Here is a 17,067-nt window from a genome sequence, read left to right on the forward strand (position 1 = left end):
GCGTTTTCATAGAACAATCCACAAATTCAATCTTTTACCTTAATTAATATACATAAAAAAGGAACAAAGATGTCGGCATAAACATCATCAAGAAAAATATTGTCAAGACTAAAGTATCCATGTATATAGTAACACTAGATCTGGGTGTTAAACAGCACTTTCCTCCGGTAGCTTATAAAGCAATTTAATAATTGATATTTAAAATTAAAATTGCCACCATTTTGTCATGTGTCAAAATCATACATATATCCAAGTAGAACCAGATAAGATAACACTGGGGGCTTGTATTCTACAATAAAGTAACCCGTGGGCAATTATAAATATATATTACATACTTGAAGTGAATCAATAATAAATATATTTACTGAAATTTTCTTACTTAGCAAATTCTTTAAAAATTATATAAATCCATAATATTTCGGGCTTGGTAGTGTGTCCGTCAGTGCTCGCGCAGACGGCTCCCTGGCCGCCTTGGAGGCTCAAACACGCCGTACAGCGACCATGTCACAACACCAGCCTCAAGAGGTACTCCTGGGGGAATTCAGCGCTACTGCGGAATGCAGATTTTGTGCAGAATTCCTCCTTCCCGCAGATTTACTCCCTCACCTCGCCGATTTCCTCCCTCGCTGGAAGACTATTCAAAACCGGAAGGGCAGCGGCCATCGTGGGACAGGCAGAAAATAGCCATTTGCAGCGAAGATGAAGGCCCGGCGCACCATTGGCGGCACACGGGGGCCTTCCATTTTCGCCTTGAACAGAAAACTGCAGCGTAGACCCCAGCATGCAGCGAACGGAGCACGTCCCGCGGCACACACTCCGTTCGCGGCGAAGATGAAGGCGTAGTGCTCCATTCGCAGCGAAAAGGGAAGGCCCCCGTGTGCCGCGATCACCGTGCCTGGGCCTTCATCTTCGCTGCGAACGGAGCATGTGCCGCGGGACGCGCTCCGTTTGCGGCATGCTGAGGTCTCCGCTGCTATTTTCTGTTCAAGATGAAAATGGAAAGCCCCCGTGTGCCACCAACGGCGTGCGGGGCCTTCATCTTCGCTGCGAATGGCGCACTGGGCCTTCATCTTCACCACGAACAGCGCGGGTCCCGCAGCATGCCGGTGAGAGAGAATGTGTAACGGGGAGGGTGAGAGAGAGCAGGAGGGTGTGAGAGAGAGCATGGGGGGATGTCGGTGAGAAAGAATGTGTGTGTGAGAGACGGGGGGTGACAGAGAGCATGGTTGGTAAGAGGGGGGGGTGGGAAGGGTGTGAGAGAGAGCATGGGAGGTAAGAGAGGGTGAGTGGGGAGATGCTTGAGTGTGGGTTTCAGAGAGAGGGAGCCTATATGAGGGGAGGGGGATGCCGGTGAGAGAGAATGTGGGTGTGGGGGAGTACGAGAGACAGCTTGGTAAATAAACTTTTGCCAGCCCTGGCTTTAGCAAATGTGCCTCCACGTCCCTTGCCCTGGGTGAAAACAATTTTGTTTTTCCTTTTCAGCTAACGCTTCCATACAAGAGCATATGTGCCAATAAAAAGGCTCGCCGCCCGGGTGTAGAACGGGTACAGTTGCTAGTTTTATATAAATGGATGTGCAACAGATAAAAAAACAAAAAATAATAACAAAACCAGTGGGAGCTATCAATAACCTAGTCTCGATTCTTTAATTGGGTACTGATCAAGTACTATCTAAATAGAGGATCTATGCTTATATGTACTTCCTTAGACCCCAGTGAAGAGCAAGAATAATAAAAATAAATTATATCGGGATGCGCAAAGTGTAACTACATTATTTATTACAACCCTTGCAACTGTGGCTGTAAGTGCCTAGAGATTAGGGAACGTGGATTAGTGAACTAGCATAAACAAATGTTCAGGTGCAATATCAAGAATCTCTAGAGAATCGATGAAAGCGATAAATTGAATAAAAAATAAAAAGTACTGGTGGTTGCCAAAATTCGAACCTCCTTAAAGTATGTCCAAAGTACCACAGCAGTGCTTCATAAGCAAAGGACAATTCCACCACACCACAGACTGTTCTGCTTAATAAGTAAAATGTAAAAAAGAGGAAAGAAGAATAACAGCTCTGAACAGTGGGTCAAATTAAAACTATTCCGAGATGAACACTCACTAATTAATTACAGTAGTGGGTGTGGACAAATTAAAAAATATTTAAAAAACTACTAAGAGTGCTATTAATGGACATCAGTGTATACTCAGCTGAACCAAGAGTAAATGAATCTGGATTCCGTGAAGCTTTGTGAGCTTTGTATGGGTTTTAGTAAGTTTTATAAGCAAGGGACAATTCCACTACATCACGGGCTGTTCTTGCATAATAAGTAGAATGTAAAAAAAGAATAACAGCTCTAAAAAATGGGTCGAATTAAAACTTGAATGAGAAATATTCCGAGATGAACACTCACTAATTAATTACAGTAGTGCGTGTGGACAATTTAAAAATTAAAAAATTAATTAATTAAGAGTGCTATTTTTGTATTTTGTATTTTTTAATTTGTCCACACCCACTACTGTAATTAATTAGTGAGTGTTCATCTCGGAATTATTTTAATTTGACCCACTGTTCAAAGCTGTTAGTCTTCTTTCTTTCTTTCTTCTTCTTCAGATTTTACTTATTAAGCAAGGAACAGTCTGTGGTGTAGGGGAATTGTCCTTTGCTTATGAAGCACTGTTGTGGTACTGAGGAAGGGCCATTAATTCATTCTCTTTATAGCAGAACAGAACAAACTTAGAATACAGTCACTTCATTTACTGTTTGCATCCGACTAGAATGCTGGTAGGTAGCCGATCCAGGATTCATCGTCTTTCTTCTCATACAATCATCACTTTCCCTATAGTGAGCTCTCACACTTTAAAAAAAATAAATACATTTTTTTCTTAAACTTAGCTCATTCCTTTTCATTGGTATCTCAAGGTGAGTTACATTCAGGTACAGTAGATATTTCCTATCTTCAAAGGGTTCACAAACTAAGGGGGTCATTTTCAAAAGCGATCGCACGCGAAAAGAGACTTTTCGCGTGCGATCACTAAATGGGGGCAGAGTTGGGACAGAGTCGGCCCCGGAAGAGGAGGAGTCGGGGGGGGGGGGGGGGGGGCACCGGGGCCGACGCTGCGCAGACATCGCTGGCGGCGAAAGGTAAGGACCCTTATCGCCGTCAGTTTCGCGACGAATAACTACACCTTTGATGATGTAGTTATTCGGTGCGAAAGCCAGCCCGCCTCCTGCTTCGCCTCCAGTTACTGCTGGATTTTCTAAGGTCTGCGACCTTAGAAAATCCAGCTCTAAGAGCCCCATTTACTAAAGCTTTTTCCAAATTCTATCTCTATAGGAAAAATGCTTAGTAAATAAGATCTTAAGTTTGTATCAGAAGTAGCAGAAGATGAAGTGACTTGGCCAAGATCACCCCTTTAAGTTTATATATAATTCTTAGAAATCAAGCAGCTTTCTTTGCAACCTGACTCTAAACTGAATCTGAAGTAAACCCAAAGACTTACTCAGTTAATCCTCTGAGCAGCATCCCACAGACCACTACATCAGCAGCTGTCTAGCTGAATGTTGCATTATCTGCACAGAGTAAGGAAGCACTGTTTTGTTTTTGTTTTATTTTACTTCAAATCCTATTTGAACATCCTTATTTGGGAAACCATGAGTTCTTAAATTTGTCATCAGGATTTTGTGTTGCAGAATTTCAACTACTGCCCTTCATCAGTTTGCCAAAGGATCCTTTCTGCATTTATTGATGAATGAGTTGTATTGTTTCAGAAATCTACTGCCTTTTAAAAATTAGATTTGTCCTGTTTTGTTTAGGGGACTTATGCAACAGTGTATAAGGGCAAAAGTAAACTCACTGATAACCTGGTGGCACTGAAGGAGATTCGATTGGAGCATGAAGAAGGAGCCCCTTGCACTGCTATCAGAGAAGGTAACACATGCTTATACTATTAATCCAGAGCTGTTTGAGTTCTGGTAATATGACTCCGACCATGTATATGCTTTCATAATTACACCCCCACCACACACACACACCCTAATCCATCCAGATAGCAAATAACATGTCTTAGTAGAATAGTAATTAGATGTATATTTTGGTAATTAATAATAATTTTTATGACTTTTAGCCTACCTTTCCAACTGATGCTCAAGGTGGCTCACAGTATTATTAGAATTCACAGAAGTCCCTTCCTCAAAAGAGCTTACAGTCTAAATTGGTGTTTGAATTACAGAAATTTTATGTACTTCCAAACTGCATTCTAATGCACTGCAGAGGCATAGGGTATGTGCGGGGTCTGTGCTGTTGTATATGGCCCAGCTGCCAATTTTTCAACTATACAATATTTTTTAAGCCTCCTGGTCAAGAATCATGTTTGAGATTGCCACTTTTTAAGGATTTAAAATATCAGTTACCAACTTACATCAGATTTCCAAGTTTTTACTGTGTTTAATGTATTCATTGTATCTACCATGGAACATTCATCTTCTCTTTTATCTTGAGATGCATGATATAGAGCAAAATTTCATACCTGGATACCATGCAGTACAAGGGACAGTGAGGCTGGGGCAAAGCATAGAGCCTGCAGCAATTAGTCACAACAAAGTTTTTATAAGATTGTGAACAGCCAAAAGGTGTAATTGGTGCATTATGCCCTTCCTCTCCACTCTTGTATGCCGATCCTCTGCCCTTCATTTCTTCACTTCACAGCTCTGAATGCATGGAGGTACAGGAGCTTTGCAACAACCAAAGAGGCCACATCTGAAGGTGAACTCAGTCTCCCAGACTATGATGTCACTGTGCTGGTCTCCAGTTCTCCAGTCCACAGCCTTCAACTCTGATCTTCAAAGAGTTGTGGAAGATATCAGCTCTCCTGTCAGGCCAACCCTAGAGTTGTAGATGGCACTGTTTGAGGTGGAGCTGATAGGGCTGCTTTAGGGTTGTGTAGTCATACAGGACATTGCCACTTCAGAGGCATGGCAGCGGCTTTGAAGGGACATAGCTATGCAGTTTCCCGGGGTCCTTCCCTGCCAGAGAGAGCAGTGCTGTGGCTATGAAAAGGGTGCTTCTGCTTTTAGTACTCCAGTGGACTCTCCACCAACTGATCATGTTCACACATGGCACTATTGCCGCTAAAGCTGTCCTTGGGAGATAAACAGGAAAATTGCCAGTAGCGTATCCAGCCCAGTCATCTGAGATTCATGATTCTGGGGGAGCATTTTCAGTTTTGCGCCCTGCCTTTCGGTCTGGTGACGGCGCCAAGGACCTTTACCAAGGTTATGGTCGTGGTGGAAGTGGCACTGCGGAGACTGAGTCCTGGTCCATCCTTATCTGGACGACTCGTTGATTCAGACCAAGTCGGAAATCCTTTGTCGGAAGGCAGTGGATATAGTCCTCGACTGATTGCGCTCTCTGGGTTGGATAGTCAATCTGAGCAAAAGTCATCTGGTTCCTTCCCAGGATTTGGAATTCTTGGGGGCACGTTTTGATACCAAAGTGGGGAAGGTTTTCCTCACCGAAGACCGGATTTCCAAGTTGCAAAAGCAAGTTCGTGGATTATTGCAGGAGCAAGTACCCAGGGTATGGGATTATTTGCAAGTTCTCAGGTCTATGGCTTCCACCTTGGAGTTGGTTCCATGGGCATTTGCTCATATGAGGCCTCTGCAGTCAGCTTTACTATTCCGCTGGGACCCGTTGTCAGAGCAGTTTCAGATTCTGCTTTCCCTTACGGAGTTTGCTCGATCCAGTCTCTCTTGGTGGCTCATGCCAGACAAGTTAAGGTGGGGTGTGGACTTGGAAATCCCGACCTGGACGATCATCACCACTGATGACAGTCTCTCCGGGTGGGGAGCGGTGTGCCAGAACTAGTCTATGCAAGGTCGTGGTTGGCGGAGGCCTATTGGTCCATCAATCGCTTGGAAACGAGAGCTCTACACTTAGCCCTTCAGGCATTTCTGCCCCTGGTGAGAGGAGAGCCGGTGAGGGTCTTGTTGGACAATGTGACAACTGTGGCTTATATCAATCGACAAGGGGGCACCAAAAGCCTGGCATTGGCTCAGGAAGCCCGAGAGTTAATTTGCTTGGCAGAACAGCACCTGGAGCAGTTAGTGGCCTCCCACATAGCAGGCACAGACAATATGCAAGCAGATTTTCTGAGCTTGCATCAGCTAGATCCCGGCGAGTGGGAGCTATCAGAGGAAGCGGTATATATCATCTGTCGAAGGTGGGGCACACCGAGCATGGATTTAATGGCGACTTTCCACAATGCCAAGGCCCCATGATTCTTCAGTCAGTGAAGAGAAAGAGGAGCAGAAGGAGTGGATGCCTTAGTTCTCCCTTGGCTGAGGGGGTCCTCCTGTATGTTTTTCCGCTTTGGACGTTGATCAGCAAGGTTTTGCATCGCATAGAAGTCTATCCAGGTGAAGTGGTACTCATTGCCCCAGAGTGGTCTGTTATTTGTGGACTTAGTCAACCTGGCAGTGGACAGTCCATTGCGACTAGTGCATCTGCCCAATCTGCTGTGCTAGGGATCCGTTTGTTTGGATCAGGTAAATCGCTTTTGTCTAGCAGCTTGGCTTTTGAGAGGGAGCGATTAAGGACTAAGGGTTATTTAGAAGGGGTTATCGCTACCCTCTTGCGGCCTATAAAGACTTCCATTTCACTGGCATATGTGAGAGTATGGAAAGTGTTTGAGTCTTGGTGTACTGGGCAGAAGGTGGATCCTTGATGAGCCTCGGTGGTGGATGTTTTAGCCTTCCTGCAGGAGGGATTGGTTAAAGGTCTGTCTTTTAATTCCCTCAAGGTTCAGATGGCGGCTTTAGGCTGCCTTCGTGGCAAGGTTCGTGGAGTATCTCTGGCGGCACATCCAAACATTGTGCATTTCCTTCGGGGAGCTAAACATTTGCGTCCTCCGGTTCAGAAACCTTGTCCGTCCTGGAACCTTAATGTATTCCTTAAGAGCATGTGTGAGTCTCCGTTCGAACCCCTGAAGTGAGCTACTATGAAGGATTTCACTTTGAAGATGGTTTTCCTGGTGGTAATTTGTTCGGCTTGCTGAATATCCGAGCTTTAGGCCTTATGTAGTGAGCCCTTTTTTGAGAATTTCAGATGCAGGAGTTTCCTTGAGAATGGTTCTGTCCTTTTTGCCGAAGGTGGTTTCCTCATTCCACTTGAATCATTCAGTGGACCTTCCATCCTTCTCAACATCGGATCTTGCGATGCCTCGTGCTAAAGAGTTGCAACGGTTAGATGTGAGGCATGCTTTATTACACCACCTGAAGGTTACAAACAACTTCCACTTGTCGGATCATCTTTTTGTGCTATGGAGTGTTGCAAAGAAGGGTCATAAGACATCAAGAGCCACCATTGCACGGTGGTTGAAAGAGGCTGTTAGCTCTGCATATATCTGTCAAGGTCGTCCTGTTCCGGAGGGGCTTAAGGGCGCATTCTACTCAGGTGGCCTCTTGGGTCGAGTGTCAGCAAGTTTCACCACAGATCTGTAGAGCGGCTACTTGGACGTCATTGCACACCTTCGCCAGGTATTACTGTTTGGATGTCTAGGCCCCAGAGGCGGGACTCTTGCAGTCCCACCCTGTTTAGGGAAGCTTTGGAACTTCCCAGGAGTCTCGACTGATCTAGGTATGTACAGGGAAAGGAAAATTGGTTCTTACCTGCTAATTTTCATTCCTGTAGTACCACACATCAGTCCACAGTTCCTGCCCACTGGAGGAAAGAGTGAATTGGAGACTCCACTCGATCTGTTTGTTGTGATAACTCTGAAGAATGGCACAGGTTTTTAGTTGGTCCTACACAAGGTTGGGGGGGGGGGGACGACACAGTTGGCGTTTCCAGGTTTCCTCTTCCCACTGCTCATTCGGGAGAGGTTAGTTAATTAAGGTATTACTTTTGTTTTTTCATCTGGCTTGAGTGTACAGTTCAATACTGAGGGACTGCAGGTGGTACTTCGTATTATGTAGCAATGTCAATAAAACTTTCTCTGTCTCCATCTGCTGGAGGGGAGGCAAAACCCAGGAGTCTGGTCAGATCTGTGGTACTACAGGAATGAAAATTAGCAGGTAAGAACCAATTTTCCTATATTTAACTAAATATTTGCATAAGAACATAAGGGAGAAAGTTGCTCCAAGTTGTAAAACTCTATGTCTCATTAACAGAAACGTTTTCTTCCTTCTTTGAGTAGTTGTAGCTACATCTGGAAATATATTGATCCGAAACTTAAGAAAGAGTTCACCATGATGTTTAAAGAAATGTCTCAATAACCAATCTCTGTCTGGGTCCAAAGCAAATGTTGCCATCCATGTAAATGGTTTTGCCAAATCTTTATCAAACGTCTCCAAAATATCAGTCAAATTTAAACTGTCCTCTGAAATAGGAGTTAATTCACTGTGCGGTTCCACTCCATCACACTTAGTGAGGGCTGGCAGATAATAATATATTTTGGAAATTGGTGGAAAGGAGCTTTAAACAACGTTTAAACATGTCCAGGGGTATAACTATACTGTGTATTTAATATTGTACTCTGTATCAATCAATTGTAGGAGATTGTGGATTATAAAACTTTTTAAATAATAAATAAAATAACCAAAGGAAGACGAGGAAAATTAATTAGACATAGATTTCTGCACCTAACTGGATTTTCTAAATTTTCCAACTTAGATGCAAGAACTACGTTATTCTTGATTGCCTGCTAGACTCCTCCAACTATTTAACTGAGTTATCAACCTTAGACAGATGATTCTCAATTTCAATCCTGAATGCTTCTGAACTTCCAATTCTTTGTTCCATGATCACATTGTTCGAAGAAATAGAGGCAATTTCTTTGTCAAAACTTTGCCTAAGCCTAATATAGCCTAATATAGCTCAAGTGTAAAGACTGCAGGTTTTTCCAAGGAGAACTCAGTTTCACAGGATAAAGACGTAGCAGTTAGGATGGAATGTACTTGGGCTCCTGTTGCAGCAAAAGGTATAGGTGCCGCATTCTCCAGAGATATAGACCTCCCTTCAGGTTCAAACAAAGAAGAAAAACTCTGTTGCAGCAGTGCAGCTGGTTGAGCCAAGGACCCTGCGGCTCTGACATTTCGATTTGATTCTGGGTTTACCCTTTCAAATTCCTGTTCACCAAATTATTCTAACTATAGATACCTCCTGCTCAGACTGAGTAGTTCACCCACAAAGGCTTCGCATCCAAGGCCCCTCGTAACTCCAGGAGAAAAGGTTGCACATCAATCTAGTGGATCTACAGGCAATTCTAAGTACTTTAAGGGCTTTCAGAAATCAGGTGCCTAACAAAATTGTCTTTGTTCAGATAAACATGTAGCCATATTCTACCAGAACTAACAGAAAGGAGCACATGCCATCCTCTAGTGTTTAGAAACTATCTGTGTGGAAATAAGTCATCTTTCATGGGACAACCCTTAGAGCCATGTACCCAGCAGAAAAAAAAAAGTCTAGCCAGACTCAGATACCACCTGAAACTCCATGAGAAATCCTTGAATAAGAATGTAATAAACAGAATCTTTTTTGAGTGAAGCATACCTGAAATGATCTGTTTGTGGCAGCTCATACCAGGAAGGTACTGAGGCTTGGCTTCTCCACGATGGAACACAGAAAGAGCACAGAATAACTAAAAATGAGATTTTTGGAAAAGAATTACTCTGAGTATAATATGAAACAGACATTTAAATGAGTTCTCTTACCAAATAGAGAATCTGTTCTTTAAAGTCAGACCTGTGCATTTAGCAAAACACAGTTCACCTGTGTTTTACCTTTTTCTCAAAACTTAGCAAGATTATTAGAAAAGACTGTAATACTCTAGGAGAACATTGTTTTTTCTGAATCTGTTCTGATTGCTTTGTCTCAAGGTGGCAATATATGGGACATAATAGTCTCTGCTGAACTGAGATCTTCCCAACTGGTTACAAAGGTGTCAGCCCTCTGTGCGGTCATTATTCCAACCTTGGAGGACAGATGGAATAATATGTCATCTAACAGATTGTAATTCTAATTTTGTAGTGTATTCTACATTGTCCTTGTTCATTTTTTGTATGGGAAAGATGAAGCAAATACTACTTATGAGACTGATTGATTATATATAAGTTGTGTACAAATGAACAAACTGGCTATAAAGCACCAATGGTAGGTTATTGTTTAAGACAGCAAGCTTTTGAAGATGTGTGCTATTTTGTGCTAGATCAAGCATGGGTGACTGACCATGGTGGGAACATGGAGTGTCTTTTGTCCTACTTAGAACAGAAATAGATCTTCCTGTTAGATACTGTGCAGCTATCAGGACTGCATTTCAGTGTTGAGTGATATATTCTGTTGTGTTTGTTTTTAGAATCAGTCAAAAAGATTTATTTTCAAAGGAATTGCTTGAAAAATTTGTCAGTTTACACTCATAGTACTCACTGATGACACTGATAATTTTATTCAGTTCGGTTAATTATTTGGATGTCTCTTTTTTTTTTTTTTCTTTTTACTTCTGCTTTGAGAGTCCACATGCCTTTTCAATAGCATCATTGGCTGTGATTTATGGGAGTAATATTGCATGAGCCAATGAAAGAAGAAAAAAATCATAGTTACGGCTTGTCCACTGAGGACAATTCAGAGCATTTTTGTGACTAGGACTTCTCTTGATTCATATGACTATCATATGGCCACTTTCTGGGCTATGATTGGTTGGCTATGTGTCATATTTACACAAAAAAAAAATAGGATTTTCTCAGCATATTTTTCTCAGCTCAGTTTTTGGGAGACTACAGTGGGTTGTTATTCCTCAAGGCAGGCTGTGATTGTTAAAACTTACCTGGGTCAGGATTTACACTGGGTCTGTACTGCTGATTATGAGACTGAGTCTTTAATCACTATATAGTTTTAGATAAGTTATTTTTTTAATTTCATGGGACTTTAGTTAGGACTTGAATTGTGAATTTGGGCAATTCTTTTTTGTCACTTCTATTAAATCACATTGGATTAATAGGGACTCATATTTTTGCATTTGAAAAATTTCTACAAAAGCATTGACAGATATTTGTATTGGAATTGATTATTAAAACATGTAAATCACATGTCATCCTAGCCATAATATATGAATGCTCCTTACTTGTAAATGTTTGAAATCTTTATTTTACTTTCTCCCTGTTTTTGATATTCTTTGGTTCATTACTTTTTGTTTTACAGTTGTAATAGTGCTTGATCTGATTTTCTTTGATAATCATTACTTGGATAAGATGTTTTACATGCCAGGAGTTACTTTAACATCTGGTATACACGTGATGTCCTGCATGTTTTTTAATTTTGGTTATGTGTGAAGGGATATGCTAATATCTGGTATACACACTGCTCTGAGTGATATTGAGTCTTAATAATGTGCTGGGATACACTAACATCCAGTATGTACAGATTGCATGTCTGCATGTTGAAAGTGGAGACCTATTGCAGATGTCTGCTCCTTCAACAGCTGGTCATTACCAGCATCATATTGGGTTACTGCCCTTCAGGAGGCAGGTGTTTATAGCTCTGTTACTCCATCTCCCTTTCAAATGGGATTAGACATTCTAGTGTTTGAGAGGGTAAAATAATGCTCTTGCTGTCTTCTAGCAGCATTCACAGCTCCCGGAGGGGGGGGGAGGACCAGAAATGAATTGGAAGATCGGGGGATCCTCTGATAGCATACAACAGTGATACCTGATGGACAGTTCTTGGGATATATGAAAATCGACCCCATTGAGTTCTGGAAGGTCTTATGTTTTGTCTCTCCTAGCCAAGGACTGTCACTGCAGTGATTAGACAGGCGGAAGAGAAAATTATATGGGAGAAAAATAACATGGGTAGTTGTGAATGAAGACTCATAGCTACTATAGCCCAGTAGAGATGGGTTCTGAGTGAGGTGAAAGCAAAGGGGGCAAGAGAAAACTGCGGAGCCAAAAATATTCCCAAAAAACTAATGATGCATTTGCTTGTTTTGTACTGTATTGCATATCAGCCAGTTGCCATGTTGATTAGAAAAAGTCTGTACCCTCTTCCAAAATGTTTACATTTTGCGACCTTATAGCTTGGAAGTAAAATGCATTAAACCAGTGTTTGTGCCATGTATCCACACATCTATCCCACAACTGCCAGGTGAAAAATATTTTCCAGATTTCCTTATAAAATGAAGTACAAAATAGAGTAGCTTGGTTGAATGAGTTCCCCCCCCCACCCCCTTCTGTAGCAATCCTAAATACTTAAAGCACTGGTGTAACCAATCATCTTTAAAAGTACACCCCAAATGAATTGTCCCCACTTGTGTTAAATTGTACTGATTCACATGATGACAGGATAAATTCAGCAATTACTGTTGATTCTGCTGCTGTATGGTGCATTTCAAAACTAAAACCTGACTATGGGCACCAAGGAGGAGGATTAACCTAGCAGCAGGCTGAAAACCAGAGAAGCCAGGGTTCAAATCCCACTGCCACTCCTTGTGACTTTGGGCAAGTCAATTTACCTTCCATTGCCTTAGGTACAAATTGGGATTGTGATCCCTTTGGGGACAGAGGAATACCTGAATGTAATCTGCTTTGAATTGCCTGAAAAGCACAGTCAAGATGACACCACTGAGACACTGCAACCCAAAGCAAAAAAGATAAAATCAAGGCATGGCTGTGCTTGGTTCTCAACATTTTATCATTCTTTGTACCTTATTCTTAAGCCTGGGTGAGTATCCCCTTACAGTAACAGTATATCGGCTGCAAGCCTATCTGTGCAATGCTCATACATTACCTCTCCTTATCTAGCATTTGGCATATCATCAATGGTAGGAAGCATTCCCTCAGAGCAGTAGTTACAGCCCTAGTGGCAGTAGTGCAGCTACATTAGGCATCAGAGATTGCTAGGGTGACCTACATGGAACAACCATGGTTAAAATCCAAACAATGAGCATGGGAAGGCCAGGTGTTTTTGAACAACCTCACTGATTTTGAGGGCCATGTAGATTTTTATAAAACTTGGTAGTACAACATAGAAGGGGGCCTGGGTGTTGGATTAATTATTGGTCTTATAAGAATCAAAGAAGACTATAACAAGGCCTGCCTGAATGCCTATCAGCAGAAAGGGTAGAGGTCAGAACTGTAACAAATTTGAACATGCTTGGGACAGATAAGGACAGTGGTAGAAACAGTTGAGAAGTTGAATAAAAGACATGTATGATGAGGGAGTGGGGGCAGAGCTGGTGTTGTTTTAAGCATGGGAATAATTATGCTTATCTACCCAAAGTGGTAAAGAAACAGAAAGGAGGAATCTAGATTGGGCAGACTGGATGAACCAACTGGTCTTTACTGTCACTTACTGTTACTATGTCTAGATCAGGCTGCCCCTCCAAACTGAATGACTGAGCAAGGAGGAGGCCAATGGCAGCTTTGAAGAGACTATGATTAGAGTAGCATCTGTCACCTTAGAGTTCCCGTGTATGACTGAGTGAATACTTTGCATAAACTTTGAACGAACTGCAGGCTTCCTTGGCCAAGACTAGTCAAAGTATGCATGTGACAATATCCCAAGCACTCCATAAATCTGCCTGTGTGGTAGGGTGGCTAGAAGAAAACCATTACACAAGAAAGTTCACCTTGAATCCTATTCGAAGTATGTAAAGTAACTCTCAGGATATTGTAACCATGTAGCAAAACATTCTGTGGTCTAATGAAACTAAAATAGAACCTTTTGGCCTGAATGCAAAGCATTATGTTTGGTGTAAACACAGGACATCACCTAGACAACACCATCCCTAATGTGAAGCGTCGTCATGTTATAGTGATGTTTCACATCGGCAAGGACTGGGGCACTTGTTAGGTCAAGAAGGTACAATGAATGGAGATAAGTACAGAAAAAGCCTGTTCTCCACACTAAATCTAAAACTGATGGAAGTTCACGTTTCAGCATGACAACGACCTGAAGCACTCAGACAAAGCTATTCTCGAGTAGCTAAGAACAAAAAAGGTAAATGTCCTTGAGATGGCCCAGTTTGAAGCTCTGAACTCAATCCAGTTAAAAATCTGTGGTATGATTTGAAAATTGCTGTTGTTCAATGCTCCCCGAGGAACTTGACAAAGCTTGAATAATTTTGTAAAGAAGAAAGGTCTAATATTGACAAATCTGGATGTGCAGATTTGGTGGAGACCTATCCCAACAAACTCACAACTATAATTGTTTCCAAAAATTGTTTCCACCAGATATTAACAGGGGGCTGGAGACTTATCCAATTTGTTGGGGGGTTTTTAATACACATATTCTTTGTCCCCCAATAAAAGATTTTTGGCTTTGAAAGATATGGTGTGTTAATGAGTAGAAAAAACTCCTAATTTAAATGCATGCAAATATGCAACTGACATAATAAAATGTGAAAAATGTTCATGGGACTGTAGACTTTCAATGGTTACTGTAAATATGCATATATATATATATATATATATATATATAGGCATTTCCAGCATTTATTACAAATTGAGTGTGATAATTTTCACTTTGTCTTTATACAACTTATGTTCAGTGCTGCTTGTGGGCTTAAAGTCAACGTTAATGTATTAACTGTGAAAGCCAGAATAAGGCAAACACCTTGTTTCCAACTTAGTTTCATAAAACCTGAGACTCAGTAAACTAAAGTGACATATCTGAGTTTACATCAAAAGTCAGTGGCAGAGTTTTGAACTCATGTTTGAGGATATCGTCTGAATCATAGTCCAGTGTGATAAGCACAATAATGTGCCTCCTGAAGCTGGATGTTGCAAGCAGTCCATATAGACCTGTCCACTCTTATGAAAGTCAGAGAGAGATCTGGGGTGGGTTCTGTAGCAGATATTTCTGGTAGTTTTCTTTTTGGCTTATATGGCATCTATTGAATTTTATGTCTTGACTTTGTCTTTAGACAGTTATATTTTGTTTGTCCTAATGGAAGATAATTTAAGTATTTTGAAATTATGAATTGTCTAATAACAAGCAGCCTCAATAGACTTGCACTATCATGTGACTCTGTTATGCTACATTAAAGGAACTTCTTAAGCTGACAGTTTGGGTTCTTGAAGCTTTGGAATTTCTTACAAAGAAACCAGGCAGTTACCAGTTGCCAGCCATCACAGAAGCATCCAGTTAATTTCTTTTTTTGGAACTGCTGAAAGGAACTTTTCTCCTCAACTTTGTAAAATCACATTTATAAACATTTTTCTCTTCATTTAGTTCAATTTGTAATCCACTGGAACATTAAAGATAAACAATACAGCCAGCATACATTTATTTTCATTTCATTTTACATTTATGTGTCAGCCTACTCCAAAAATTACCCAAGGCGCGTCTTGCATCAGAAACACAAATATCAAAAACAGTAAAATTCACAAAATTTAAAATACATTATAACAGATCATCAAAGTATCAAAATAGAATCCTATCTCCATGCCTTCTCTCATAAACAATAGAGACCAAAAACACAACCCCCCTACCTCTAGCCCATCCCAAACTAATTTTTACTCCCATGGATGCTCACCATCTCGCCTGTCACTCCCGAAGGAGCTCCCAAAGGGGCAACCCTCTTTTTTTTTTGCCATTTAGAGAGTGACACCCCCCCCCTCCCCACACACACAAACACTAGAGTGCATCTTATACCAGCCCCTTGATGATAGCAGAAGGGGGCAGGACTGCCTAGAACAGCAAGGCAAGGCACCTTTGTTGCTATCATCTTGGTTTGTTTATTTATTTATTTATTTGTTTATTTATTTATTTATGTAAAATTATTTCTAGTCTGTCTATAGTAGTTACATATGCTAGGTGGATTTCCTGTACTCCAAAATTGTCCAGGGTAGTACTTTTGCTGTTTACCATGTATTTGACCTGATGGTTCAGGTTAACACATCTGAGATATTCCCATTCCAGTATGCCAGATTTAATGATGTTTTGCCCTTCCATTTTAGTATCAATATAAAATTAATTGGTGTCAAATAATTCCCTGAATAAAATATTGACACTGTCATTATACAAAAAAATGAAACACAGCAATGCTAGTCCCCAACAAAGAAGAACCTTATGTCATATCAAACATTCTATATATTAAAATTGCTCAATATTATCATTCATAGATCATCAACCAACAACATAACATTATAGCCACCCAAAAACCCTATAATATTGCTAACCATAAGGTCAGAAACTAACCAATACCTTTGATGACAACCTAACAGCATTGCTAGGCTAGAAGTCTTTCCATTCTGTCATATCCAAGAGGCATGCAGGGCCTGACGCATCGTGGCGGCCCATCATAGTTTCCATGCCTTTCAATTTATGCACAGTGGACAGCCAATGACGTTGAAGATTTGCCAGCTCCAACTGCTCAGGGCAGACCATGGACTCACAGAGGCTGAAAGTGCAGCCGTGCTGCCTGTACTTCCATCGCTTCCACCAGTGCTTCCATTCCTTCCCTCCCATTTCCAATGTGGCCTGCCAAAGCCTGAATGGCCCTAGTCACTGTTCCCCCTAAACTGTGCACGTGTGCATGCACACATAGGTCATGGATCCTTTACACAAGAAATCCTGGTATTGTTTGCTTTCAACTGGCTCATAGTGCATAAATTTGAACTTGGCTTATAAAAAGTTGCAGAAAAAGAACATTTTTGTGCACACAATCTTTCAGAACTTTAACATTGACCGCAGCCCCCTATCCTTGTGGCCCGCAAAGGCTGAAAAGCTTAGTCTGGTCACACTCTCCAATTCCCTGTTTCCACTTCCCCTCCCCACCCAATACCTCTATTATTCTCTTTGCTTCTCCCCATCCCTGGTCTTCCCTTTCTCCTTTTCTCCCAAACTTTGAGATCCCTCCCTTTGCTGCTAATTGAGATCTGCTTTTTCCCACCCAAAAACACCAAAATAAATTTCACAGGCACACAGACCAGATTAGAAATCTATTTTATAATGTAAAATAAAATTAGCATTATTTAATATGGAAAAAATACACAGTTTGATCAGTGTGCCACTGAGTTGCCTGTTGTCCAGTCTTCCTAGGAAGAGATGACAAAGACCTAAACTCATCACTGATTATGAT

At 41.4% G+C, this 17,067-nt stretch overlaps 1 protein-coding gene across 5 annotated transcripts in view; it reads left to right on the forward strand.

Moving 5' to 3' along the window:
- Positions 1-17,067, forward strand: part of LOC115090469 (cyclin-dependent kinase 17-like) — a 434,720-nt gene that overhangs the window by 304,773 nt on the left and 112,880 nt on the right. For all 5 annotated transcript variants that reach the window (XM_029599597.1, XM_029599598.1, XM_029599599.1 and 2 more), the window contains one exon: positions 3,809-3,923. In XM_029599597.1, coding sequence (XP_029455457.1) covers positions 3,809-3,923 — 115 coding nt within the window. The remainder of the gene's footprint in view (positions 1-3,808; positions 3,924-17,067) is intronic.

Source organism: Rhinatrema bivittatum, chromosome 4 (assembly GCF_901001135.1).
Source record: "Rhinatrema bivittatum chromosome 4, aRhiBiv1.1, whole genome shotgun sequence".
In the NCBI taxonomy this organism is placed as follows: domain Eukaryota; kingdom Metazoa; phylum Chordata; class Amphibia; order Gymnophiona; family Rhinatrematidae; genus Rhinatrema; species Rhinatrema bivittatum.